At 63.3% G+C, this 25,618-nt stretch overlaps 3 protein-coding genes and 1 non-coding gene across 5 annotated transcripts; 1 reads left to right on the forward strand and 3 right to left on the reverse strand.

Moving 5' to 3' along the window:
* Window positions 1–905: 905 nt before the first annotated feature.
* OST4 (oligosaccharyltransferase complex subunit 4, non-catalytic) lies at window positions 906–1,731 on the forward strand. 2 transcript variants are annotated; one of them, XM_041480677.1, is made up of 3 exons: window positions 906–1,063; window positions 1,407–1,540; window positions 1,582–1,731. In XM_041480677.1, exon 2 carries the CDS (start codon window positions 1,408–1,410, stop codon window positions 1,519–1,521), a length of 114 nt encoding a protein of 37 aa, XP_041336611.1. In that variant the 5' UTR covers window positions 906–1,063; window position 1,407; the 3' UTR covers window positions 1,522–1,540; window positions 1,582–1,731. The 2 variants fall into 2 exon arrangements, with proteins under 2 accessions (XP_041336611.1, XP_041336610.1); XM_041480676.1 differs by having other exon boundaries at window positions 1,407–1,731.
* Window positions 1,732–1,748: 17 nt separating this feature from the next.
* AGBL5 (AGBL carboxypeptidase 5) lies at window positions 1,749–9,589 on the reverse strand (the record flags this gene model as incomplete). Its single annotated transcript, XM_041480675.1, has 8 exons — window positions 1,749–2,007; window positions 2,131–2,177; window positions 2,423–2,523; window positions 4,740–4,945; window positions 5,840–6,030; window positions 6,780–6,915; window positions 8,198–8,367; window positions 8,795–9,589. Coding segments are annotated over 8 exons (1,890 nt in total), but the record flags the coding sequence as incomplete, so codon positions are not given.
* Window positions 9,590–11,185: 1,596 nt separating this feature from the next.
* Window positions 11,186–25,233, reverse strand: TMEM214 (transmembrane protein 214; the record flags this gene model as incomplete). The annotated part of the gene is made up of 22 exons (XM_041480666.1): window positions 11,186–11,674; window positions 11,842–11,993; window positions 12,445–12,613; window positions 12,831–12,927; window positions 13,630–13,747; window positions 14,410–14,514; window positions 14,674–14,722; window positions 14,835–14,926; window positions 15,936–16,077; window positions 16,184–16,214; window positions 16,658–16,838; window positions 16,998–17,046; window positions 17,159–17,250; window positions 17,989–18,130; window positions 19,336–19,437; window positions 19,525–19,606; window positions 20,512–20,617; window positions 21,199–21,281; window positions 21,381–21,515; window positions 22,452–22,602; window positions 23,723–24,027; window positions 25,167–25,233. Coding segments are annotated over 22 exons (2,577 nt in total), but the record flags the coding sequence as incomplete, so codon positions are not given.
* Window positions 25,234–25,349: 116 nt separating this feature from the next.
* Window positions 25,350–25,513, reverse strand: LOC121360666. Its single transcript, XR_005956240.1, has one exon. It is a non-coding gene; the product is annotated as a U1 spliceosomal RNA (small nuclear RNA).
* Window positions 25,514–25,618: the final 105 nt, after the last annotated feature.

Here is a 25,618-nt window from a genome sequence, read left to right on the forward strand (position 1 = left end):
GTCAGGGGGGCCGTGGGGGGCTGCGGGGGCCGTGTCTGTGCCGTGTCCCAGGGAACTCCAGACCGTGCTGGGGCTCCGCGGCCGAGCGCGGGGGGCACAGGGACGGGCCCGGGGTGCGGGCAGGACCCGGGGGGACGCGCTGCTGGCACCCCGCCACCGGGGACCGTCAGCACGCGCCAGGACACCGCACCCGGCCCAGTGCGGCCGCACGCTCCGTGCACTCGGCTCCTGCGGCCCGGCAGCCTCCAGTACGGCCCAGTACTGCCTAGTACACCCCAGTATGGCCCAGTACGGCCCAGTACTGCCCAGTACACCCCAGTACGGCCCAGTATACCCCAGTACGGCCCAATGCAGCCCAGTATGGCCCAGTACACCCCAGTATGGCCCAGTACACCCCAGTACCCCCCAGTACAGCCCCAGTACAGCCCTGTACAGCCCAGTACACCCCAGTATGGCCCAGTACAGTCGAGTGCAGCCCAGTACGGCCCAGTACACCCCAGCACAGCCCAGTATCCCCCAGTACGGCCCAGTACAGCCCAGTACGGTCCCAGTACCCCCCAGTACACCCCAGTACAGCCCAGTACACCCCAGTACAGCCCAGTACCCCACAGTACAGCCCAGTACGGCCCAGTTCACTCCAGTATCCCCCAGTACAGCCCAGCGCCTCCCAGTATGCCCCGGCACGTCTCTGCAAAGCCCGTCCCGCTGCAGCCGCGCGGGCTCGCCCGCTGTCAGCAGCTGCAGTGAGCTGTCACTGCTGTCATTAGCGCTAATTAGCCGCGGCCGCCCCGGGGCCGCTCGGCCCCGCCCCGCCCTCGCGCCGCGCCTTGTATGGAGACGGAGCCGGCGGCGGCCGCCAGGGGGCGGGGCGCGAGGGGCGGACCCGGGCAGTGACGTCACACCGGGGGGGCTGAGTGATGTGACGTCACGGTGGCCACGAGCCCATCGCCTGGCCGGGGCCCGGTTGCCGTGACGTCACCGCCGGGGCCGGGCGCCTCCCGCCGTGCCCCGCGGCCGGAAGTGGCGCGCGCAGGGAGACGTGTCGGAGCGGCGGGGCCGGAGCGTGAGCGCGGGGAACCGGGGACAGAGCGGGGCACCCGGGCAGGAACGGGAATCGGGAGCAGAGCGGGGCACCTTGGGGGCCGGGCAGGAGCAGGAACCGGGAGACTGGGAGGCCCGGGAAGGAACGGGTACCGGGGGGCCCGGGCAGGAGCGGGAGCGGGACACCGGGGGTTCCGGTCAGGGGCGGGAACCAGGACACCGGGGGCCGGGCGGGAACGGGAACCGGGGCACCGGGAGGCCCGGGCAGGAGCGGGAACCGGGGCACCGGGAGGCCCGGGCAGGAGCGGGAGCCGATGGCGGTCCCCCCGCGGGATGCCAGCGCGTCCGTTCCCCGTGGCCCGCAGGATGATCACGGACGTGCAGCTCGCCATCTTCGCCAACATGCTGGGCGTCTCGCTCTTCCTGCTCGTCGTGCTCTACCACTACGTGGCCGTCAACAACCCCAAGAAGCAGGAGTGAGGAGCCCGGGGAGCCCGAGGACCGGGGAGCCCGGGGAGCCCGAGGACCGGGGAGCCCGAGGACCGGGGAGCCCGCCCCGCCATGCCCCGCGCCGCCGCCGCCCGCCCGTCCCTCCCTCCCTCCCGCGGGGCCGCCGCCCGCGGGCCCCGAGAGGCGCGAGCCCGAGCTTCTTCCAGAGCGGCTTTAACGGAAACACGATGATACCCGAGAGAACCGTGTGACGTTCCGGGGCCGCGCGGGGCTCAGCGCAGCAGCAGCGGCGCCGTGGGCAGCAGCCGCGCCAGCGCCGAGCGGTGCTGGGGGGCGGCGGCGGCGGGGGACAGGCGCTGCAGGCACGGGGCGGAGCAGGGCCGCAGGAGCCCCGCCGGCGCCGCTGCTGCCCGGTACGGCGGGGCCGGTGCTCGGGATACGGGAGCACTCAGCACGGGAAGGGTCCGTCGGTGCTCAGCACCCGCACGGGGGGCACGGGGGGCGCCGGGCAGAGCCCTGTGGGACAGAGAGCGGTGTCAGCGGGGCACAGAGCCCCCTGCCCGGGTGTCTGGTACCCAGCTCTGCCTGCCTGGCAGGGGTCTGAGGTGAGCCTGCACCGCAGCTGGCAGCAGCACCTACCCAGGCCTGTCTGGGGCTCTGCGGGCGTTCAGCTTCATTGGGAGCACCTGTGGAGAGGGGGGAGGAGGATCAGTGCCAGGTGTTTGTCCCTGGGGTTTCACTGTGTCTCAGGGAAAGGTGTGTGGGACAGAAATACCTGGCATAGCCCCACAGCTGGGGGGGCTCGCAGCCCGAGGGACTCCCAGTGTTTGGGGCAGCCCCCCAGAGGGCCCACCCAGCAGAGCCATGGGGCAGCCCCTTCCCATCACCGGCCCTGCTGCAGCCCAGGTCCCCTCCCTGGTGCCTGTGGTACCTGCAGAGGTGCCGTGTCCTGGAGCCCCTGCACGCCTCGCTGTGCCTCCCGTGGTCTGTGGCCGGTGCTCGGCGCTGCCCGGGCGCCCTTGGGCACGGTCCCTGTGTGACAGAGGAGACAGCTCAGCCCGTGCTGGCGAGGGCTCAGTGCCACAGCGGAGTCACCAGCTGGGCTGGAGCCATCGCGGGGCACGGTGGCACAGCCGTGACACGGAGCCCTGCAGGGTCCCTCCCTGCCTGCTCTGCCAGGGAGGGCCCCTCCGCACAGCCCAGCAGCGAGGGGTGGCCCTGGCAGTGGCCCATACCAGCGGAGGATGTGATGGGCACAGAGCTCAATCCCAGCTCGTGCTGCCAGTGCAGAGGCTCTGCCCCAGCTCCAGCCAAGCTCCTGGCTTGGTGTCCCATGGCACTGGTGTGACCACGCTGGCCAGGCTCAGCCAGGAGTGAGGAGCTGGGGGCACGGCTGTGCCCTCTGAACCGGGGTATGTCCTTGGGCATGGGACATCTGCTCAGCCAGGGGAGCTGGGGGGAAAAAGGAAGGTGTTTGGGGGCCTGGCTGCAGTGGACAGCACCAAAGGAACACACCTGAGTTTCTGATCACCTGGGTAGTCTTTATGCCAACGCAGTTTTTTCCCCATCCCACAGAAGTGAGGTGAGGGGGCACACTGCCCTGTGGGGTGAAGCCAGGGCCAGACCCCACAGCAAATGGGACCTGCAAGCAGGAGCCTCTGCTGGGCGGGATGGGCCACAGCCCCTGCCTCCAGTGGGAGTACTGGCAAGAGGACTAGAACAGCTCAGCTGGTGCCAGCCTCGGCCAGCAAAGCCAGCAGCAGCTGGGGGTGTCACTGGGGGTCTGGCAGATGCCCTCACCCCAGCATGAACACAGGTCTGGGCTCCCCAGGGTGTGGCCAGGCTGCAGGGGGACATGGGGATGAAGGGGGAGGGTGGGACAAGAGCAGGGCAACAGGGTCTGCACCCTGTCACAGCTCCAAGCACACAGCTCCTTCCCCGCTGCCTGGGGAGGGCAGAGGCCGGCGTGGCACAGCCAGCCTGAGGGCACCAGCACCGGCCCTGGAAGGCAAAGCCAGGGCTTGGAGCATCCCTGGGCCCTGATCCCTGTGCAGACACAGTGCTGCTGACAGTGCTGGGCCCCTCGCACTGGGAGAAGGTGGTGGGAGAGCTGGGGTGGCCAGGCAGGAAGCAGGTCAAGCTGATGCCAGGGCAGGGGAGGAAGAGCCGGGTCCTGGTCCCAGTGCAGGGTGCAGTGTCCCCTGGGGCACTCACTCTGCTGGTCACTGTGCTGCAGGAGGCCCCAGCCAGTCGGTCCTGGGGACACCACGGACCAGGCTCTGCCCCTCTGGCTCACACGGTCTGTTCCTGCTCAAACCCCAACTGTCCCCAGCCCCTTCAGCCAGGGGTGGGGCCAGGGGTCGCTCCGGGTGGGCCCGGCCAAAGGAACAGACGGAACAACGTGCCCATGAGAACATCAGCCTTTTATTTCCTCCCCACCATGTTCTCATGGCAGACAAGACACAGTCATGACAGAGGGCTGGGCAGCAAACCCCGAGGACAACATGACAGACACCAGAGGAACACAGCTCAACACAAGCACAGCTTCAGGCACACAGGAGGCACCTGCCCCCAGCTCACACCCCCAGCCCTGGGCACTGGAAGGCTTTGGAGCACGGTGCCCCCAGGGCTGAGCCCCACAGTGGATGTGGGCACAGGGCTGCCACTGCCTGTCCCCCACGGCCCTGAGCCCCTGCCCCACGGTGGCAATGCCAGCACAGAGGGCATAGCCAGTGTCTTGCCTTACTCTGGCACCCCCCTGCAGGGATGCATGTTGGAAACCCTCCGGTGCCCCCTGCCTGCTCACCTCACCACAGCCACAGGTCAATAACCCCCTGTTGCCCAGCCAGTGCCTAAAGAGGGGAAAGGCACTTTGGTGTGTCCCTGCTGGCCTCAGGAATGCTTGGGAACAGTGGGAAGTTGAGCAAAGGTTTTCTGTGCTGGCTTCTGCAGAAGCCCCTTGGTCCTGGCACAGGAGGGGGATCATCTCCCTGCAGCCCCAGTGCGCAGGGTCCCCCACGTGCCAATGGAGCAGGAGCTCAGCTGGGCTGTAAAACTGCAGGCCTTGCTGTGCAGTGCCAGCCCTGAGCCCGCTCAGGTCCTCCTGTGGGGCCAGGCCCCTCACGCTCGCTGTTGCACACAAACCCACTGTCACTGTGTCCGTGCTGGCCTCCCTCAGGGCCGTGGGCCCGCCCAGCAGCTGGACAGGCGCCGCAGCAGGCGTGCAAGGGCTCCCCAGCCTGGCTTACCTCTGCCCAGGGCCGGGGTGCTGCCGCCACTCACGGGGCTCTGGGAGGCCGCGGCGGCGGCCGGGGGCCTGGGGCTGCCAAAGGTGAAGCTGGGGGAGGCCCGGATCCGGGGGGAGTCCTGCTGGCTGCCCCCGCTGCCACTGGTGCCGTTGCTGAAGCTCCTGGCGCGGGCCAGTGCGTTGTCAGAGGCCGAGGTGGGCAGCCCACTGCAGGGGTGAGAGATGGGGGTCAGCCCAGCACGGTGAGGGGGCTCCCCTCTGCGCCCCTCCACCCAGCACCACGGGCCAGCTCCGCGTGCTGGGGCTGCAGCCCCACCTCAGGCAGAGCCCTGGACTCCTCCTCGGGAGCTGGGGAACAGCTGGGGACAAGGATGCCACCAGGACTGTCCCTGAGAGCTGCAGCCCCAGTGCCCTGCGCTGTACATCGCTGTCCCAGCAGTGTTGTCTCAGGGTTCCCACTTCCTCACCCCCAATCCCAAATCAAGGAATTGCTGAGTTTGGAAAAGGCCTTAGACACCAACCCTCGCCCAGCACTGCCCAGGCCACCACTGACCCATGGCCCCCAGTGCCATATCCACAGGGCTTTAAATCCCTCTGGAAATGGAGACTCCACCCCTGCCCTGGGCAGCCTGTGCTGGACAGGCCTTTCCAGGAAGGAATTGTTCCCAATATCCAGCCTGAACTTCCCCTGGGACAGCCTGAGGCCATTTCCCCTTGTCCTGCCCCTCTTCCCTGGGAGCAGAGCCCCACCTGGCTCCACCCTGCTGTCGGGGAGCTGTGGAGAGGAAGAAGGTCCCCCTGAGCTTCCTCTGCTTCAGGCTGAGCCTCCCAGCTCCCTCAGCCTCTCCCACCCCAGTCCAGTGCTGGACGTGATGCAGGAGAGACCACCCAGATTACTGGGACAGGCAAATCCCAACCAGTTCACTCTGTGCCCTTCTCTGCTGATGGCTGGGAGCAGAGGGACTGACAACTGCAGTTCCCAGAGCTGGGAAGAGCTAGGGCCAGGGCAGGTGACCCTGGCAGGTGACTCACTTGGGGACATTTATCATCTCTAAGTGCCGTTATCCTGCAGCTGCCACGCTCGCCCCAGCCAGCCCTTACGTGGAGCTCCTGGGGGGGGTCCTGGCACCTCCTCTCCTCCGCGGGCCCCCGCTGGTGCCGCGCAGCCCCCGCACGTGCTTCAGCATCCAGGCGCGCAGGTTGCCCAGGCAGGTGTGCTCCGAGAGCACGATCCGCGGCCAGGGGTTGCAGTCGGCCATGTCCAGGGCCGCCACCGCCACCGCCCGGCCCACCTGCCCGGGAGAGGCACGGTGAGGGGGCACGAGGAGACGGGAGGGACAGGACAGTGCGGGGCACAGCCAGAGGGCACAGCGAGAAGGGGAGCACAGGGGAAGAAAGGGGGACACGGGGAAGGAAGGACACAGTGGGAGGCACTGGGGAGAAGAGCAGTAGTGAGGGGCTCACAGGGAGGGGAAGGCACCAGAAGAAGGGGGGCACGAGGGGAGATGAGGGCACCAGGAAGGGGGGATTCCAGGAAGGGAGAATGCCAGGGAGTGGGAGCACTGGGGAATGGAGCAGTAGTGAGGAGAGCATAGGGAGGGGAACCCAGCAGGAGAATGGGGGCACGAGGGGAGATGAAGGCACCAGGAAAGGAGAATGCCAGGGAGTGGGAGCACTGGGGAATGGAGCAGTAGTGAGGAGATCATTCCCCTCGAACCCAGCAGGAGAATGGGGGCACGAGGGCAGATGAGGGCACCAGGAAAGGAGAATGCCACGGAGTGGGAGCACTGGGGAATGGAGCAGTAGTGAGGACATCATTCCCCTCGAACCCAGCAGGAGAATGGGGGCACGAGGGCAGATGAGGGCACCAGGAAGGGGGGATTCCAAGAAGAGAGAATGACCGGGAGTGAGGGCACTGGGGAGAGGGGCAGCTCCCTAGAGCTCGGGACAGCAAAGCAAGGGGAGGAAAGAAACCCCAGCCCCACATCCCAGCCCACCCTCTGGATCTCACCCCCCTGCAGGCTGCCCTGGGCCCCCGTACCTGCTCGAAGAGCTCCACGGTGTACCGGGAGGGGAAGGCGGGCGGCGGCGGGGGGCTGGCACGGCCGTTGTCGTGGCAGGCCCCCGGGATGCTGTTCACCGAGCGCCCCGTGTTGTAGTTGCACTCCAGGGTGTAGCTGTGGGGCACGAGGGAGCCTCTGTTACCCCACAAACCAGCGGCAGGGCTGGGGCTATGCCACATTATTCCCCTGGGAGAGGCACTCCAGCAGATTCAGGGCACTGGAAAGGGGGTCCCATTGCACCAGGAAGGGGGTCCTGCTCCAAAGGACACAGAAGTATGGGGAAAGTGGCAGGGTTTTGAGGAGAGCACCCTCCGATGGCAGGAACGGCCCACATAGGGGTGTACCAGAGATCTGCATGATGGGAATCTGGGATGGATGTCTGAGGGTGGCACCCAGAGTGCCAAGGTTCCTGTGAGGAGACCTCTTGGTCACGTCTGGAAGGTGATGGGGAGTGGGGGGGTCCCTGATGGGTAGAGAAAGGGAATTATCTACTGTCAACACCAACAATCCAGAGAGTGGGCAGCTACAGCCTTCCCCTGACCCTCAAGGTGCCTTGGAGCACTTCCTCCTGGAGGAGGAGGGATGGGGAAGTGTGGGCGCGGAGCTGCCAGCTGGGATGGCTCCCATCTGTCCCACTGCCCAGAGACAGCTGCAGGGCCAGCACAGCAGAAAACCTGAGCAGCCCTGTCCCAGTCTGCCTGGGAGCCCACACGTGCACTGTGAGCACTCCCAGCACTTTTTGGGATGTTGCTGTTGGATCAGCAACCTGAGCTGCTCCAGGTCAGTCACAGAACAAAGCTCCCCAGTGACCCAAGCCCAAAGCCCACGTGTGTGTGTGTGCTCCTGTGGGGCTGGACTGGTGCTGGGCACAAAGCAGCAGCTGAGCACAGAGCAAGCGCTGAGGAAAGTGAGAGAACCCCCAGTCTGTGGGTCTGGCTGCCCTGCCCCATGCTATATTCCCAGGAATATCCCATCCCACGTGGGAGAGGGATGGATCACAGGCATCCCCAGCTCACGGGATCACTGATGGGCTGAGACTGGAATCTCACACACAGCCACGGGGATGCTATGCCCACTGCAGCTCTACTTAATTACACCTCAATATAGCCAGGAACATCCAGGAAAGAGGAGAATTCCCCTCAGAAAGATGTGCAAGAGCAGGGAGAAGCAGCCAGAGCAGCTGCAGGAGGGGTGGGGAGGAACAGGAAGGAAAGGAGCCTGGCTGAGCCTGCATCTCAGGAACACAGCAGCACCTGGCACAACCAGGCCCAGCCTCTGCTGACCCGCCCTGGGGCCACTCAGGTGTCTGTGCCACGGAACTGGTTCTCCCTTTGTCCACATCCCCCACCCAGCACAAGCCCTTTGTGCCCCCAGGGTGGCCCCGGAGCTGCCCTACCTGTGGATGATGCCCAGGGCCTTGTAGACGGCCACGCGCCCGCTGCCCTCCTTGGACTGCCCGTCCCGCTTGTCCCGGGCGTACATGTTCTTCTCCGAGAAGTTGCAGCCCGTGAAGTCAAAGTGAGGGCAGTTCAGGGAGATGAGTTTGGGGAACAGCATGTTCTCCACCTGCAGAGTGCAGGGAGCAACAGGGGTGACCGGGGGCCCTTGGCTGCTCGTCCTGCTCCAGTGGGACCAGTGCTGAGCACAGGCTTGCACCAGGGCCCGCTCTGCCCAGTTCCAGGGTCTCACAAGCTCCAGCTGTGCCCAGGCCATGCTGCCCACCCCCCGACGGGCTCTCCTGACAGCCAGCTGGGAGAACACCCTGCTGACCCTTGCCAGCTCCCAGGGGGAATCTCAGACCTCCCGCTGCCCTGGTCACCAAACTGGGGGAGGAGAGAGAGGAGGAAGGAAGGAAAAGGGGAGGAAAAGGAAGGAGCTGTGAAGGGATTCCACGCCCCTCTCCCAGCAGCAGCAGCAGCAGCACTGGGGCCCCCGGGCAGGGGGCAGAGCAGCAGGGGCTCCCAGCAGCCGCGGGTTCGGGCCGTGCCCTCACCTGGTCGTTCTCGTCGCTGAAGCTGTTGCCGTACATGAAGCAGCCGCGCTTGGACGCGTGCCCGTGCAGGTCCACGTAGTAGGCCAGGCCGCTGTCCCGGGGTGCAATGGGCTCTGCGGGCTCGGCAGCCGCGGGGACGGGGGCTGGGGCAGGCGCCCACGGCCCCTCCTCACAGCGCTCGCTGCTGTGGCTCGATGGGAGGATCCAGGCGGCCGGCTCTGTGCTGTCTGACAGCTGGGCATCCTGGGCCGGCGTCCTGGGGCCGCTGCCAGCCAGGCCGGAGCGGGTGCCGGCACGCCAGGTGCCGGGGGAGTTGCGGAGGTTGTTGGTTTTGTCCAGCTCTGATAATGCGGTCTCCACGGCTGGGATGGGACAGTTGGGAGATTTTAAGCTCAGCGAGCTGGTGCTGAGAGGGGAGACAAACGTCCTCCAGTCCGGAGAGCCGGGCAGGACGCGGCTGTGGACGTGGTGGTAGAGCAGGACGGCCTTGGCGCCGTACACGGCGGGGTGCAGCTCGGCGTCGGGGTGCAGGTACTGCCGGTTCAGGTTCACCCCGCGCGAGTCGGTCCTGCAGGGAGAGCCGAGACACCTGAGCGCCTCCCAGGCACCCCGGCAGGGCTGAGCTCGCCTGGGAGCACCGAGGGCTTTGGGCTCTGTCCAAAAATGCCAGCAATGGCCAGACCAGTGGCCAGGGGCTGCCAGAGCTGCACAGCATGGCAGAGTCCTGCACGCTCTTCCCCAGAGACAGCAACGGAGCTGGGAAGGGGCTGGAGCACCAGGAGAGGCTGAGGGAGCCGGAAGGGCTCAGCCTGGAGAAAAGGAGGCTCTGGGGGGACCTTGTCATTCCTGCAACTCCCTGACAGGAGAATGGAGCCATGTGGAGGGGTCAGGTTCTGTTCCCAGAGAGCAAGGTACAGGACCAGAGAACAGCCTCGAGCTGAACCAGGGAAAGTTTAGGTTGGATATTGGGAACACTTTCTTCATGGAAAGGGCTGTCTAGCCCCTAGCACTGGCTGCTCTGGGCTAGGGTGGATTCCCCATCCCTGGAGGGTTTCAAAGCCCTGTGGCTGTGGCACTTGGGGACAGGGGACAGTGGTGGCCTGGGCAGTGCTAGGGGTGCGCCCCTTCATGCTATGACCACGCCCCTTATGGCCCTGGTCACGCCCCCTCGTGGTAATGGCCACGCCCCTCGCTGGGCTCCGCGCCGGCCGCGTCCCCAGAGGCGTGACCGGACAGAGGGGACACGGTGTGACCGGACAGAGGGGACACGGTGTGACCGGACAGTGGGAGTGACCGGACAGAGGGCACACGGTGTGACCGGACAGAGGGGACACGGTGTGACCGGACAGTGGGAGTGACCGGACAGAGGGGACACGGTGTGACCGGACAGTGGGAGTGACCGGACAGAGGGGACACGGAGTGACCGGACAGTGGGAGTGACCGGACAGAGGGGAACCCCTTCATGCTATGACCACGCCCCCTATGGCCCTGGTCACGCCCCCTCGTTGTAATGGCCACGCCCCTCGCCGGGCTCCGCGCCGGCCGCGTCCCCAAAGGCGTGACCGGACAGAAGGGACACGGTGTGACCGGACAGTGGGTGTGACCGGACAGAGGGGACACGGTGTGACCGGACAGTGGGTGTGACCGGACAGAGGGGACACGGTGTGACCGGACAGTGGGTGTGACCGGACAGAGGGGACACGGAGTGACCGGACAGTGGGCGTGAGTGGACACTGGTGTGTGACTGGACCGCAGGTGTGAGTGGACAGTGTGACCGGACACTGGGTGTGACCAGGGAGTGGGTGTGAGTGGACAGCGGGTGTGAGAGGACAGTAGGTGTGAGTGGACAGTAGTTGTGAGTGGACAGTGGGTGTGAGTGGACACAGGCGTGACCGGACACAGGTGTGACCAGGGAGTGGGTGTGAGTGGACAGCGGGTGTGAATGGACAGCGGGTGTGAGTGGACACAGGCGTGATCAGACACAGGTGTGACCAGACCCAGGGCTGTGCAGTGACCCATACACGGAGCACAGGTGTGCACGGAGGCACGGACACTGTACGTGCCACACGTGGGTGAGCACAGAGGCACACACAGGTGCCCCGGCACACACACCTGTAAGAACACAGGCGCTCCCAACCCCCGTGCACAGCCCCGCGGGTGACACACCCCCACGGGCAGAGGCGGGGGTCAAACCTGACCCCTCCCCACTCCACAGGAACCCCCCCACCCGGGGCCCACCCGTGGGTGGCACCAGCAGATCCCTGGGCTCCTTTAAGCCACCCCAGGCAGAGCAGGGGGGTCCACCAAGGCACTGCCCCCCCGGGGTGGGGATGGGGGTGCAGGGGGGTCTGGACAGCCCCTCCCCCCCACCACGCACAGCCATCTCCAATTAGGAAGAAATGTAAAGCATACGGAGCGATTCTAAGGAAAAAATAATAAAATAAATCAGTTCGTTCATTGGTGGGGAGGGCTGGGAAGGTGAGGGGCTCCAGGTGTCCACCCCTGATCCTGTAAGCAGGTGAAACACGAGGGGATGGGGATCACCCACCCACCCAGGGACAGCGGGACAGGGAAAGCCAAAGCGGTCACAGGGGGTGGAAAAACCTGGACGTGTGTCTCCCCAAAAAAATAAACCTCCCCAGAAGCCCCGATTTGACCCAAAGTTCCTGCGGGCACTGCCCTGTGCCCCGTGTCCTGCTGCACCCTGGGCACCCCTCGGCAGCCAGAACACGGGGTGCCCTCCAGAGAGCAGCTCAGTGTCCAGAGATCATGGCCAGGGCCCAGTTTTTGAGGGCCAGGGTGGCGTTCTGCAGGTAAATCCAGGAGGAATAGGTGAAGCTCATCAAGTGGTCCCTCACGCACTCCCACGTCACGTCCCCACTGGAAGAGCAAGGACAAGGGATTATGGGGGGGCTCAGAGCCACAAGGGCTGAGGGACACGGGGGACACAGGCAGGGCAGGGCTGGGGACACCCCGGGCTGGCACAGGACACACAAGTAGGGCAGGGGACACCCAGGGCTGGCGGGCAGCGTGGTGGGGCTGCTCACCTGCAGGAGTCGAGGCAGCTCTGCCAGCCCCGCTGCAGCACCGCAGCCAGGCCCTGCAGCAGCGGCAGCAGGCAGCTGTGCAGCACGAACAGCAGCAGCTCCCGCGCACACTCGGCCAGGTGCAGCAGCGCCTCGGGGAGCCGGCTCTGCAGCTGGGGCAGCAGAGATGGCGTGGGGTGAGCAGCAGCCCCTCCTGGGGCCTGCCTGCCCGGGATGGCCCAGCTCACCCTCCCTCCCCAGCAGCCTGCAGCTCGCTCTCCCCACGCTCCCCTTCCCCAGCGCACCGCGCTCTGTGAGACGCTGGTGCCACCCCACTGCCACCAGAACGCTGGCTTCTGGAGCACCAGGGAGTGCTCTGAGCCCTCTGCCTTCCCCAGCCACTGCCAACAGCTGGAGTGGGCTGGTGCCACATCTGGGAGGACAGATGGCATCAGAGACCTGCCGTGGGGCTTCCTTCCAGAACACCAGCACGGGGGGCTCCTGCCAGCAGCGGCAGCAAACACGTCACCACCCCACCTCAGGGCTCCCCAGTAGAGCTTCCCCAGGGCTACAAGCCCCCCCGTGGTACCCCCTGTCCCCCCAGCCCTGGGAGCCCCCACTCACCCAGTTGCTGAGCCAGGGCAGGCTGCCGTGGAGCCAGGAGAGCAGCGAGCAGCCCTGCTGGGTCACAGCCCGGGCCACCTCAGCGCTCGTTTTCCAGAGCAGCTCCAGCTGTGGCCACAGCACAGACAGGGCCACGGAGCCGTGCTGGGCCAGGCTGTGCTCCAGCCACCTGCAAGGAGTCCTCAGATGAGGCCAGGGCTGCACCACGGCACCCGTGGCACCGCACGGAGCCGCCAGCACGGGGTGCACGGGGCAGAGCTGCAGTGCGAGCTGAAGCGCTTCCAGGCAGGGCTGGGGAACAGCTCCCAGCTCCCTGCCAAGCCCTCGCTGTGCTGCACAAGAGCCTCACACCCAGCCCAGGCAGCCAGCACGGCGGTGTGACACACCTGTAGCCCTGCAGGCAGGCACGGGACACCTTCTGCCAGGCCAGCTGGGAGGCGGGCAGCACGCCGGAGGAGCGGAGCAGCCGGGCACAAGACGAGGCTGCAAGAGACAAGTGTGCTCCTTGAGCAGCCCTTGGCTGTGGGGACACGTGTCCGTCTGTCCCCACGGGCTCTGGGGACACACGGCTCGAGCTGTGCTGTGGAACCCCTCAGGAGATGCTCCAGGAGGGGACAGATGGACAGAGCCCCCTGAGCAGACCCTCCCAAAGGGGCACAGGCAGTCTGCCTGCAGTGCCTGCCCCCCCTAGGGCGACAGAGCCCCCTGAGCAGACCCTCCCAAAGGGGAGCAGGCAGTCTGCCTGCAGCGTCTGCATCCCCCAGATGGACAGAGCCCCCTGAGCAGACCCTCCCAAAGGGGCACAGGCAGTCTGCCTGCAGCACCTGCATCCCCCAGGGCCCCCAGATGGACAGACAGACAGGCCCCACTGCTCACAGCAGCCACAGGGACACAGAGGGGAACAGCCACAGGAGTGATCCCAGGCGGGAGGATCACTCCTGAGGAAGGGGAAAAAGCCTCAAGCTTGTGACAGGGAAGGTTTAGGCTGTCAACAAAAGCCAGTTTGTTCATGGCTGTGCAGGCTGCCCAGGGCAACGGTGGAGTTTCCATCCCTTGGGGGGTTTAAAAGCCTGTGGATGTGGCACTTGAGGGGACGTGGGACAGCGGTGGCTGGCAGTGCTGGGGGATGCCTGATGCTGCCAGAGCAGTTTTGATCCCGGATGATTCCCCGAGGGCCCAGCATACCCTGGAAGGAGCCGTGTGTCTGCACGTCGTGCAGGACGAAGGCAGCAGCGCAGAGCAGCAGGACGAGCAGCAGCCGGGACCAGGGGAAGCCCCGGCCCTTCATCTTGCACAGCAGCTCCTGGGCAGGGGGACAGGGCCCTGTCACTGCCACCGCAGGCTGCTGACACCAGGGAGGCCCCAGCACAGCAGCCCCACCCACCCTGGCTTCCCAGCCATGTGGCATTCACATTCTCTGAAAATCCCTTCACCAGGATTTTTCTCCTGGGAAGCTGAGAAGCCTCAGAGAAAAAGGAAAACAATTTTTATCTAATTTGCTTCTCCTGTGCTTTGCTCATGTAGAATGTGTTTGGAGATTGTTTCATTGGATTCTGCTGTGAGTTGTTTTCACTCATTGGCCTTTCAATGTCCAGCTGTGTTGGGACTCTGGAGAGTCAGGAGTTTTCATTATTATTTTGTAGCATTCTCTAAGTATCCTTTCTGTATTTTTTAGCATAGTATAGCTTAGTATTCTTTAATATAATACAGTATTATAAAGTAATAAATTAGCCTTCTGAGAACATGGAGTCAGAACATTCCTCCCTGCCACGAGGGCCCCTGCAAATACAACACCAGCCAGGACAGAGACACCTGCTGAGCAGCTGGGGGTTGGACAGGGACCAGCACATCTGTCCCCAGCGTGTCCCCACGGGGCCCTGGCCCTGCACGTGGCCCCAGCACGGAGCTGAGATCTGGCCATGGCTGCTGCCAGGCAGTGCCAGCCCATCCCATCCTGTCCCTCACCTTGCAGGCAGTGTCACAGGCTGCCACGTCCATGTCCCCCCTGGCTGCCAGCTCCTCGTTTGTCACCTTGAAGGAGCGAACCGTTTCCTGCAGTGACTGCTGCACCTTGGGGACAGCAGGAGCAGCGTCAGGACCCCCCTGTCCCCAGAGACCCCCTGGGCAGCCACGGCACCAGGAGGGGACACTGCCAGCTCAGGGAGCTCCCCCAGCAGCACGGGGAGCTCTCCCAGCCCACAGCTGCCCCGTGCCCCTGCTCACCCCTACCTTCTTGCTGCTGCTCTCCCAGGACTCCAGCAGGTGGTTCAGCAGCAAACTGGGGGGGAAGGAGAAGAGGGGCTTGGTCAGGAGCTGCCAGAAGGAATGGAGGTGTCCCACAGGCTCTGCAGGTGAGCACTGGCCGCCCTGGGAGGCACAGCTGCACTGACCTGGACTGAGCGAGGTGTTTGGTGTAGAGCTGCCTCCAGACGCTGAAGCTCAGAGGGTCCAGGCTCAGGCACTGGCTCAAGGAGGTCAGAAGCTGGGGAGGGGGCACAGCAGGGCGTTAGGTGTGACCCCCTGCCCAGCACACCAGACACCCCACACGTGCCACAGCCAGCCAGCTCCTGAGGCACTAGAGCTGCAGCACCCCTGCCCACACAGGGGTGGAACTGGATGGTCTCCAAGGGCCCTCCCACCCAAGCCATTCTAGGATTTGCTGACTCCTGTCCCTGGCAGCAGGCAACATGACCCCGGCTATAGGAATGTGCCCCCTGTTGACAGAGTGACAAAACTGTCCTTTGTCTCCTTAAAAAGGAAAAAAGCCCAGAAGTTCCTTTCCTCAGTTAGGGATAAAGACACCTCACAGGAGCTGGGGACTTCACCTCAAACTTAAGGGTAGCCAATTAGCCAAGAGCCAAGAAGTCCCACCTAAGCAATTTACTAGAAAAATAAGAGAACAAAGAAACTAAGCCATTCTAGGATTTGCTGACTCCTGTCCCTGGCAGCAGGCAACATGACCCCGGCTATAGGAATGTGCCCCCTGTTGACAGAGTGACAAAACTGTCCTTTGTCTCCTTAAAAAGGAAAAAAACCCAGAAGTTCCTTTCCTCAGTTAGGTATAAAGACACCTCACAGGAGCTGGGGACTTCACCTCAAACTTAAGGGTAGCCAATTAGCCAAGAGCCAAGAAGTCCCACCTAAGCAATTTACTAGAAAAATAAGAGAACAAAGAAACTAATTGCCTTTGTGAGGTGTTTTACCAAGAGCAAAAACCTCTTACACCTAGCTCAGTTTTTCTCTGTAAAGAGTTTTGGTATTTTACCTTTCATTAAAACTTTTTTGTTCCCAACACTACCACAGAAGCCACCCTGCTGATTTTATGCCTTCTAAGGCAGCTGAGCTATCCAGGGTGTGAAATAGATCTCCAAAAGCATAAGAGCCCTGACTCAGAGACCCCTACTCCACCTGCCCTGCCGCCACCATCCTGCTGACAGCACTGTCCCCTCTCCAGGAGCCCCAGAGGCACCCCGTGGCCGTGCCAGGCTCACCTCCTCCTTCATGGCGGGCGGGCAGGCAGGCGTGGCTCGGGACAGGAAGGAGGGGAAGTAGGTGTGCAGGGCAGCCTCGGGCCGGGCGCCCAGGGCCAGCACCTTCAGCCGGGGGTACAGGCGCCGCAGCTGCTCCTGCAGGCTGGGGAAGAGCGCCAGGCTGCTGAGGGCCAGCGGGCACCAGGGTGGCAGCAGGGACACCCAGGGCCCGCCCTGTGGCACGGCTGTGCCTGGATGGAGCAGCGTACCTGGGGGACAGCGAGTTGTTGGGCATGTCTCCTGGGAAGCTGAGAAGCCTCAGAGAAAAAGGAAAACAATTTTTATCTAATTTGCTTCTCCTGTGCTTTGCTCATGTAGAATGTGTTTGGAGATTGTTTCATTGGATTCTGCTGTGAGTTGTTTTCACTCATTGGCCTTTCAATGTCCAGCTGTGTTGGGACTCTGGAGAGTCAGGAGTTTTCATTATTATTTTGTAGCATTCTCTAAGTATCCTTTCTGTATTTTTTAGCATAGTATAGCTTAGTATTCTCTAATATAATACAGTATTATAAAGTAATAAATTAGCCTTCTGAGAACATGGAGTCAGAACATTCCTCCCTGCCACGAGGGCCCCTGCAAATACAACACCAGCCAGGACAGAGACACCTGCTGAGCAGCTGGGGGTTGGACAGGGACCAGCACATCTGTCCCCAGCGTGTCCCCACGGGGCCCTGGCCCTGCACGTGGCCCCAGCACGGAGCTGAGATCTGGCCATGGCTGCTGCCAGGCAGTGCCAGCCCATCCCACCCTGTCCCTCACCTTGCAGGCAGTGTCACAGGCTGCCACGTCCATGTCCCCCCTGGCTGCCAGCTCCTCGTTTGTCACCTTGAAGGAGCGAACCGTTTCCTGCAGTGACTGCTGCACCTTGGGGACAGCAGGAGCAGCGTCAGGACCCCCCTGTCCCCAGAGACCCCCTGGGCAGCCACGGCACCAGGAGGGGACACTGCCAGCTCAGGGAGCTCCCCCAGCAGCACGGGGAGCTCTCCCAGCCCACAGCTGCCCCGTGCCCCTGCTCACCCCTACCTTCTTGCTGCTGCTCTCCCAGGACTCCAGCAGGTGGTTCAGCAGCAAACTGGGGGGGAAGGAGAAGAGGGGCTTGGTCAGGAGCTGCCAGAAGGAATGGAGGTGTCCCACAGGCTCTGCAGGTGAGCACTGGCCGCCCTGGGAGGCACAGCTGCACTGACCTGGACTGAGCGAGGTGTTTGGTGTAGAGCTGCCTCCAGACGCTGAAGCTCAGAGGGTCCAGGCTCAGGCACTGGCTCAAGGAGGTCAGAAGCTGGGGAGGGGGCACAGCAGGGCGTTAGGTGTGACCCCCTGCCCAGCACACCAGACACCCCACACGTGCCACAGCCAGCCAGCTCCTGAGGCACTAGAGCTGCAGCACCCCTGCCCACACAGGGGTGGAACTGGATGGTCTCCAAGGGCCCTCCCACCCAAGCCATTCTAGGATTTGCTGACTCCTGTCCCTGGCAGCAGGCAACATGACCCCGGCTATAGGAATGTGCCCCCTGTTGACAGAGTGACAAAACTGTCCTTTGTCTCCTTAAAAAGGAAAAAAGCCCAGAAGTTCCTTTCCTCAGTTAGGTATAAAGACACCTCACAGGAGCTGGGGACTTCACCTCAAACTTAAGGGTAGCCAATTAGCCAAGAGCCAAGAAGTCCCACCTAAGCAATTTACTAGAAAAATAAGAGAACAAAGAAACTAATTGCCTTTGTGAGGTGTTTTACCAAGAGCAAAAACCTCTTACACCTAGCTCAGTTTTTCTCTGTAAAGAGTTTTGTTATTTTACCTTTCATTAAAACTTTTGTTCCCAACACTACCACAGAAGCCACCCTGCTGATTTTATGCCTTCTAAGGCAGCTGAGCTATCCAGGGTGTGAAATAGATCTCCAAAAGCATAAGAGCCCTGACTCAGAGACCCCTACTCCACCTGCCCTGCCGCCACCATCCTGCTGACAGCACTGTCCCCTCTCCAGGAGCCCCAGAGGCACCCCGTGGCCGTGCCAGGCTCACCTCCTCCTTCATGGCGGGCGGGCAGGCAGGCGTGGCTCGGGACAGGAAGGAGGGGAAGTAGGTGTGCAGGGCAGCCTCGGGCCGGGCGCCCAGGGCCAGCACCTTCAGCCGGGGGTACAGGCGCCGCAGCTGCTCCTGCAGGCTGGGGGAAGAGCGCCAGGCTGCTGAGGGCCAGCGGGCACCAGGGTGGCAGCAGGGACACCCAGGGCCCGCCCTGTGGCACGGCTGTGCCTGGATGGAGCAGCGTACCTGGGGGACAGCGAGTTGTTGGGCATGAAGGCGAAGTCCAGGAGGGGGAAGAAGTCCTTGGGGCCGATCATGCCGAAGCCTTTGGTGAGGTTGGGGTGCATCCTGCAGGACAGAGGCCTGAGCTGCTGGGGTCTGGCAAGGGCAGCACTGCAGAGCCCCGGCAGCCCCCGGGACACAGGGGTCACTCACAGCAGGAGCCGGTCCAGGTAGGAAACGGCGTAGGGCGAGAGGGACTTGATGCCGAGCACCGGGAGCATGACGCCGAGCCACACTGCAGGGACAGAGGGAGGGTCTGGCTGGGCTCTCCCTGCACCAGGACAAGCCAAACCACCCAGGCACAGGCAGGCAGATCCCCCGGGAAGGGCTCCAGGGATAGCTGTGCTGCAGAGCAGAGGAGCAGCACGCTGCCTGTCCTTCCAGGCAGGATGGTTCTCCCAGGATCCACCCATTTTCCTGTCCTGGCTGGGGGAAGCTGCACTGCAGACCTTGAGGATCCTCCCCAACCTTTCCCACCCCTCGGCAGCACCACCAGCCGGAGTGCAGGTGTGCTGGCACTCCCGGAGGGGATCCCACACTGCAGACCTTGAGGATCCTCCCCAGCCTTTCCCACCCCTCGGCCGTGCCACCAGCAGGAGTGCAGGTGTGCTGGCATTCCCTGGAATCCCACCCCGCTGCTCCTTGAGGATCCTCCCCAGCCTTTCCCACCCCTCAGCAGCACCACCAGCAGGAGTGCAGGTGTGCTGGCACTCCCGGAGGGGATCCCACCCCGCTGCTCCTTGAGGATCCTTCCCAGCCTTTCCCACCCCTCAGCGGCACCACCAGCAGGAGTGCAGGTGTGCTGGCACTCCCGGAGGGGATCCCACCCCGCTGCTCCTTGAGGATCCTTCCCAGCCTTTCCCACCCCTCAGCAGTGCCACCAGCCGGAGTGCAGGTGTGCTGGCACTCCCGGAGGGGATCCCACACTGCAGACCTTGAGAATCCTTCCCAGCCTTTCGGGGAAGAGCGCCAGGCTGCTGAGGGCCAGCGGGCACCAGGGTGGCAGCAGGGACACCCAGGGCCCGCCCTGTGGCACGGCTGTGCCTGGATGGAGCAGCGTACCTGGGGGACAGCGAGTTGTTGGGCATGAAGGCGAAGTCCAGGAGGGGGAAGAAGTCCTTGGGGCCGATCATGCCGAAGCCTTTGGTGAGGTTGGGGTGCATCCTGCAGGACAGAGGCCTGAGCTGCTGGGGTCTGGCAAGGGCAGCACTGCAGAGCCCCGGCAGCCCCCGGGACACAGGGGTCACTCACAGCAGGAGCCGGTCCAGGTAGGAAACGGCGTAGGGCGAGAGGGACTTGATGCCGAGCACCGGGAGCATGACGCCGAGCCACACTGCAGGGACAGAGGGAGGGTCTGGCTGGGCTCTCCCTGCACCAGGACAAGCCAAACCACCCAGGCACAGGCAGGCAGATCCCCCGGGAAGGGCTCCAGGGATAGCTGTGCTGCAGAGCAGAGGAGCAGCACGCTGCCTGTCCTTCCAGGCAGGATGGTTCTCCCAGGATCCACCCATTTTCCTGTCCTGGCTGGGGGAAGCTGCACTGCAGACCTTGAGGATCCTCCCCAACCTTTCCCACCCCTCGGCAGCACCACCAGCCGGAGTGCAGGTGTGCTGGCACTCCCGGAGGGGATCCCACACTGCAGACCTTGAGGATCCTTCCCAGCCTTTCCCACCCCTCGGCAGTGCCACCAGCAGGAGTGCAGGTGTGCTGGCATTCCCTGGAATCCCACCCCGCTGCTCCTTGAGGATCCTCCCCAGCCTTTCCCACCCCTCAGCAGTGCCACCAGCCGGAGTGCAGGTGTGCTGGCACTCCCGGAGGGGATCCCACCCCGCTGCTCCTTGAGGATCCTCCCCAGCCTTTCCCACCCCTCAGCAGTGCCACCAGCCGGAGTGCAGGTGTGCTGGCACTCCCGGAGGGGATCCCACCCCGCTGCTCCTTGAGGATCCTCCCCAGCCTTTCCCACCCCTCAGCAGCACCACCAGCAGGAGTGCAGGTGTGCTGGCACTCCCGGAGGGGATCCCACACTGCAGACCTTGAGAATCCTTCCCAGCCTTTCCCACCCCTCAGCAGTGCCACCAGCCGGAGTGCAGGTGTGCTGGCACTCCCGGAGGGGATCCCACACTGCAGACCTTGAGGATCCTCCCCAACCTTTCCCACTCCTCAGCAGCGCCACCAGCAGGAGTGCAGGTGTGCTGGCACTCCCGGAGGGGATCCCACCCCGCTGCTCCCGGCTCTCACCCTTCAGGCCCTCGTGGAGGTCGGTGAATCCAGCCTGCCCCAGCGCCCACAGGACGGTCAGGCACTTGGCCGGCCGGTTCTGGTGGGAGCGCAGCACCTCCAGGTACTGCGGGAGGAGAGCACAGCTCAGCTGGGACCAGCGCCACCCAGCCCCGCCCAAACAGGCCTGGAGCCCTGGCACCAGCAGCCCCCTGCCCCTGGAAGGGACCCACAGCTCCAGGGGAGGCCAGGAGCAAGAGAGGGAACCCCAAACCCAGCCCTGGGGGTGCAGGGGGAACCCCATACCCAGCCCTGGGGGTGCAGGGGGAACCCCAAACCCAGCTCTGGGGGTGCAGGGGAACAGGGGAAACCCCAAACCCAGCTCTGGGGTGCAGGGGGACAGAGGGAACCCCAAACCCAGCCCTGGGGGTGCAGGGGAAACCCCAAACCCAGCTCTGGGGGTGCAGGGCACAGAGGGAACCCCAAACCCAGCCCTGGGGGTGCAGGGGAAACCCCAAACCCAGCTCTGGGGGTGCAGGGGAAACCCCAAACCCAGCTCTGGGGGTGCAGGGCTGCGGGGTAGGCAGGCAGAACCCACTGGGGACACCAGTCCCTCGGCAGGGAGGGCAGGGAGGTACAAGGGCTTATTGTTGAGCAGCCCCCCAGGCTTACAGCACCCACAGACCGAGCCGGCTGAGCCCAGCTCACCTTGCCCAGGTTGGTGGTGGCAATCCGGGGCCTGTACAGCAGGAGGGCCTGGATGCAGATCCTGTAGCCGTGCAGGGACTCCCCTGGAGCAGAGATGGGGAGGCCCTGCTCAGCCACGGCCTCCAGGGAGGAATTCCAAAGAGGCCAGGAGGAGCAGAGCCCGGGGGAGCACAGGGGCTGACCTTGGGCCTTGTCCAGCTCCTGCAGCATGGTGTAGATGCAGTGGTCAAAGAAGAGCTCCAGGACGTCCGTGGCCTTTGCCAGCAGGGAGCGGATGATGCTCCTCAGCTCCTTGCTCACCAGGCAGTACGGGTAGTCTGGGGTGGGGAGAGAGGGCACTTTAGGGACTCCCTGCTCTGGAGAGCTCCAGCAGGGCTGGAGGAACCAGCCCAGTGTGAGGTGGGTGCAGGGAGTGCCTCATCCTCATCCTCATCCCAGCTGGGCAGCCCTGGCCTCCTCCCCAGGGACCCCGTGCCAGAGGCTGTGGCATTGACATGCTCTGAAAAAAAATCCCTTTGCCCAGGATTTTTCTCCTGGGAAGCTGAGCAGCCTCAGAGAAAAGGAACAACTCTTATCTCATTTCCTTCTCCTGTGTGGAATGTGTTTGGAGATTGTTTAACTGGTTTTTGCTCATTGGTCTTTCAGTGCCCAGCTGTGTCAAGATTCTGGAGAGGGTCACGAGTTTTCATTATTAGCTTTTTAGCATTTAATAAGTATCCTTTTTGTATTCTTTAATATAATATAGTATCATAAAGTAATAAATTAGCCTTCTGAGAACCTGGAGTCAGATTCATCACTCCTGCCTTTGCTGGGACATCCCCAGCAAATACAGTGAGAGGCAGCTAGCTACCCCAGCCCTGAGGGATGGCTTCCCATGGAATGCTGCTGCTGTGGCATGGACAGGGCTCTGGAGAGGACACTGCTCCCCTGCCCCTTGCCAGAAATGGCATTCTCAGAGTGAGTGGGGCCCAGCTGCTCAGGCAGGACAGGGATGCCCCAGCATCCCTCCAGCACTGGGGGCAGGCAGCTGAGAGTGAGCTCCCCAAGTCCCCAGCAGCAGCAGCAGCAGCAGAGCTCAGGGACCCCTGTGCAGAAGGGCTGACTGCAGAAACCCCAATTTACCAACAGCACGGGCAGTGTCCCTGTGTGTGTGGCCAGGAGAAGGCTGTCCCTTGTGGGGACAGCCCAGAGCCAAGCAGATGCTCCCTGTTTTGCTCCCAGAGCCCCACCACCCCCGGGCAGAGCACACGGACCGTGGGGGTGCTGGCTCAGCACGGGGTCGCTCCGGGGTGCCTGCAGCTTGTAGTTGAGGTAGCCAGCCAGGTCCTTCACCCACACCGAGGGGTTCTCGGGGAACACACTGCGGCTCTTCTGCAGCTCCTTCTGCAGATCCGCCAGGTCCAGCTGCCAGGGACAGACAGACAGACAGACAGGCTCAACCAGATGAACTGGGCAAAACGCACAGGGAGGGGAAAGTTAACTCTGGCTCCTAAGGGGCCACGGAGGGCAATGCTTCCAGCTCCACCCCCAGGCCACGTGGAAAAGCCCTGCCAGAGCTCCAGAGCTGCCTGGGGCAGCTGGCTCCTGGCCAGGGAGCCCCTCAGCCCAAAGCAAGGACGTGCTCATGGCAAGCAGAAACCTGGGGAGATCCCAGCCACGGCTGGTGCACACTGCACACCCAGAGTGTCCCAGGGAGGAAACAGCCATGAGCAACCAAACCCACCTGGTAACAACCCACAGCAGCAAACCAGGCAGCAGCAGCAGCTCCCTGCCCTCTCCTGCACTGCCAGCCAGGCACGCCCATTCCCTGCTCTTACACCTGGATGCTCCATGGGGCTGCTCCACCAGGGCTTGCTGCAAGGCTCAGACTCTGTGAGAGCTCCCTGAGAGAGGATTCCCTCACTGAGCCGGGTGTGCACCACCCTGGGCACCTCGCCTCAGCCCCACCCCGTGAGAGGAATTCCACACAAAGCAGCTGGTGCCACACAGGGAATGAAACCTGTCCCAAAACCCCATCCGTGACCTGACAGTGGCTGTCCCTGCTGAGCACTGGGACAGCTCTGTCTGCCCTGCCTGCCCTGGGGACACGGGAATGCCACACAGTGCTGTCACTGTGGGCCAAAGCTGGATGTGCAGAGCTGCTGGGACGATGCAGAGAAGCCCCAGCAGTGCAGGGGGATGCAGAGAGAAGCCCCTCGTCTGGGGGGAGTGGAGGTCCCAGGGCATGGGGGGGAGCTGAGCCAGCTGATCCTGCCAGCCCTGGGGACACACAGCCTGCCCCGGCCAGCTCTGGAGCCCGCCGTGCCCAGGCAGGGCCAGGACAGGCACGGCACACACAGACAGCTTCTGCAGAGCCAGCCAGAGCACAGCAAGCCAGGAGAGCCTCGCGGGGAGCAGAGATCCCTTCCAGCCGCGGGGCAGCGCTGCCGTGCGGCCCGCGGGGAGACCGGCCCGCGGGGCACGGCCGGCTCTGCACGGCTCCGGTCACCGGAACAGCGGGCCGGCACCGGCGGGGCACACTCACGGCTTTCACGGCTTCCTCCAGCGAGCGGCACCGGCCGGGCTGGGCTCCAGCGTCGCTGCCCGGTGCCTTCTTGCCGCTCTTGCCGGTGTGCTGCTTCCGCGGCGGCGGCTCCGGGGCCGCGGCCGGGGGCACCTGCTCCTTGTTCTGCCTGCGCAGCGCCCGCTCGAAGCCCCGCTGGAAGATGGTGCTGGAGGTGGCGATGGGAGCTGGGGACGGGAAGCAAACGGTGACCGACAGCGCCGCGGGCAGCGCGGCACCGGGACGGCACGGAGCCGGGGCACCGGAGCGAACCGCAGCGCCCGGCCCTGCAGCGGCCCGGGATGGGTACAGCGGCCGGGATGGGCACAGCGGCCGGGATGGGCACAGCGGCGGGATGTTTATCGCCCCGGCCGGCGGCACGGGGTGGTCATCGCCAAAATGCGAGACTGCATCCCACAAGGATTTTTGCCTTCTATTTATTTCCCAAAATAATGCATATGCACAAGCCCAGCACCGCCCATCCCCGCGCTGTGTTAAAATGAGGATTTTAGTCTTTTACACGTGCGCAGTTCTCCTCCTGAATTGGGTCGGTGGTCTGGAGCTGGGTCAGTGCTCCCAGGGATGAAGCCAGGAACGTCTTCGTCAGGTCTCTGTGACCCTCTGCACCATCCAAGGCCCCTTCGTGATGGATTGGCGCAGAGTCCGGGGCTGGGCATTGTTCTGAATCATTGCTTTCAGTGTGTTTCTATAATGGTTCGCTTGCTCCTCTTCCTCCTACAAATGAGCTCATAATAACACAATGGTAACAATTCGCTTCAGCTTAAGCATCTAATAATCACTAATGTAATACATGTTATAGAATAATTCGTGCTAAATGAAATAAATTTTAAAAACCCCACGGCATTCGGTGTACTACAACCAGCGGTGGAAAAGGCAGTGATCAGAGTGAGCGACAGACTCACACAGTAAGGCAGCTGTCTCCAGGGATGGACATCCAAGGGATTTTTCGTCTGACCAGGCTCCAGCAGGACGCATATTGAAAAGCATCATCAGAAGTTTTTCCCAGAAAGTTTTTCCCCCGACAGGATTCCAGCAATTATCCACCAGTTCCGGAAAACGCGGTAATACACCAAAGAGGGACCCCAGCAGGGCACGATAAACCGTATAAAACGGACCCTCTGAGGAATGCTCTTTGGAGACCCACCTGGATTTTGGTACGGAAAGGACCAAATCCTAAATCTGCCCGATTCTGATCGCCCGGCTCAGAGTAGATTTTAGCTTGTGGTTTATTCCAAATTTAAACTTTGATAATTTAATAAATAAAATATTAAATGGAAGTATCCATTCATAACAATTAATTATTATTATTGAATATGAATTGGTTCCAACCCTCAGCTAAAATGTTAAATTTTTATAATCATAATTCAGCAGGCCGCTGCAGGCACATCGCGCGCTCCATCCCGACCCGGTGCCAGGCGCTCCCGCCGCCGGCAGCAGCGGGCACGGCTGTGTCGGTGCGGGAGGGCTCGGTCCTGCGGGCAGCAAAGCGAGGACAAGGTCACGGCTAACCCGTGAGTATTCTTAACAGGGGCACAGGAATCACAGCTAATCCTTAATTTATTTTGAGTCTGTCATTAACCATAGAAACCAGGGGAGAGCGCGAACGCAGTCCCCCACTACCACAAATTATGCAGTCGAGTTTCCCGCATTTGGGGAAATCGCAGGGGTCAGCACACCCGGAGTGCAAGGGATGAGCCTCGCCCTGGGAAAACCACCTGCCTGATCATGGTGTCTCCCCTGCCAGGTAAGTATGCCTGCCCCGCCGCGCCGCCCCCGTGCCCCGCCCGCCGCACGCCTCGCCAGCACACGGCCAGCCCGAGCCCGGCCCCGCTCCCGCCCGGCCCCGCGCTGCGGCCC

The sequence above is a fragment of the Pyrgilauda ruficollis genome, unplaced genomic scaffold, assembly GCF_017590135.1.
Source record: "Pyrgilauda ruficollis isolate IOZ18807 unplaced genomic scaffold, ASM1759013v1 scaffold520, whole genome shotgun sequence".
Taxonomy (NCBI): domain Eukaryota; kingdom Metazoa; phylum Chordata; class Aves; order Passeriformes; family Passeridae; genus Pyrgilauda; species Pyrgilauda ruficollis.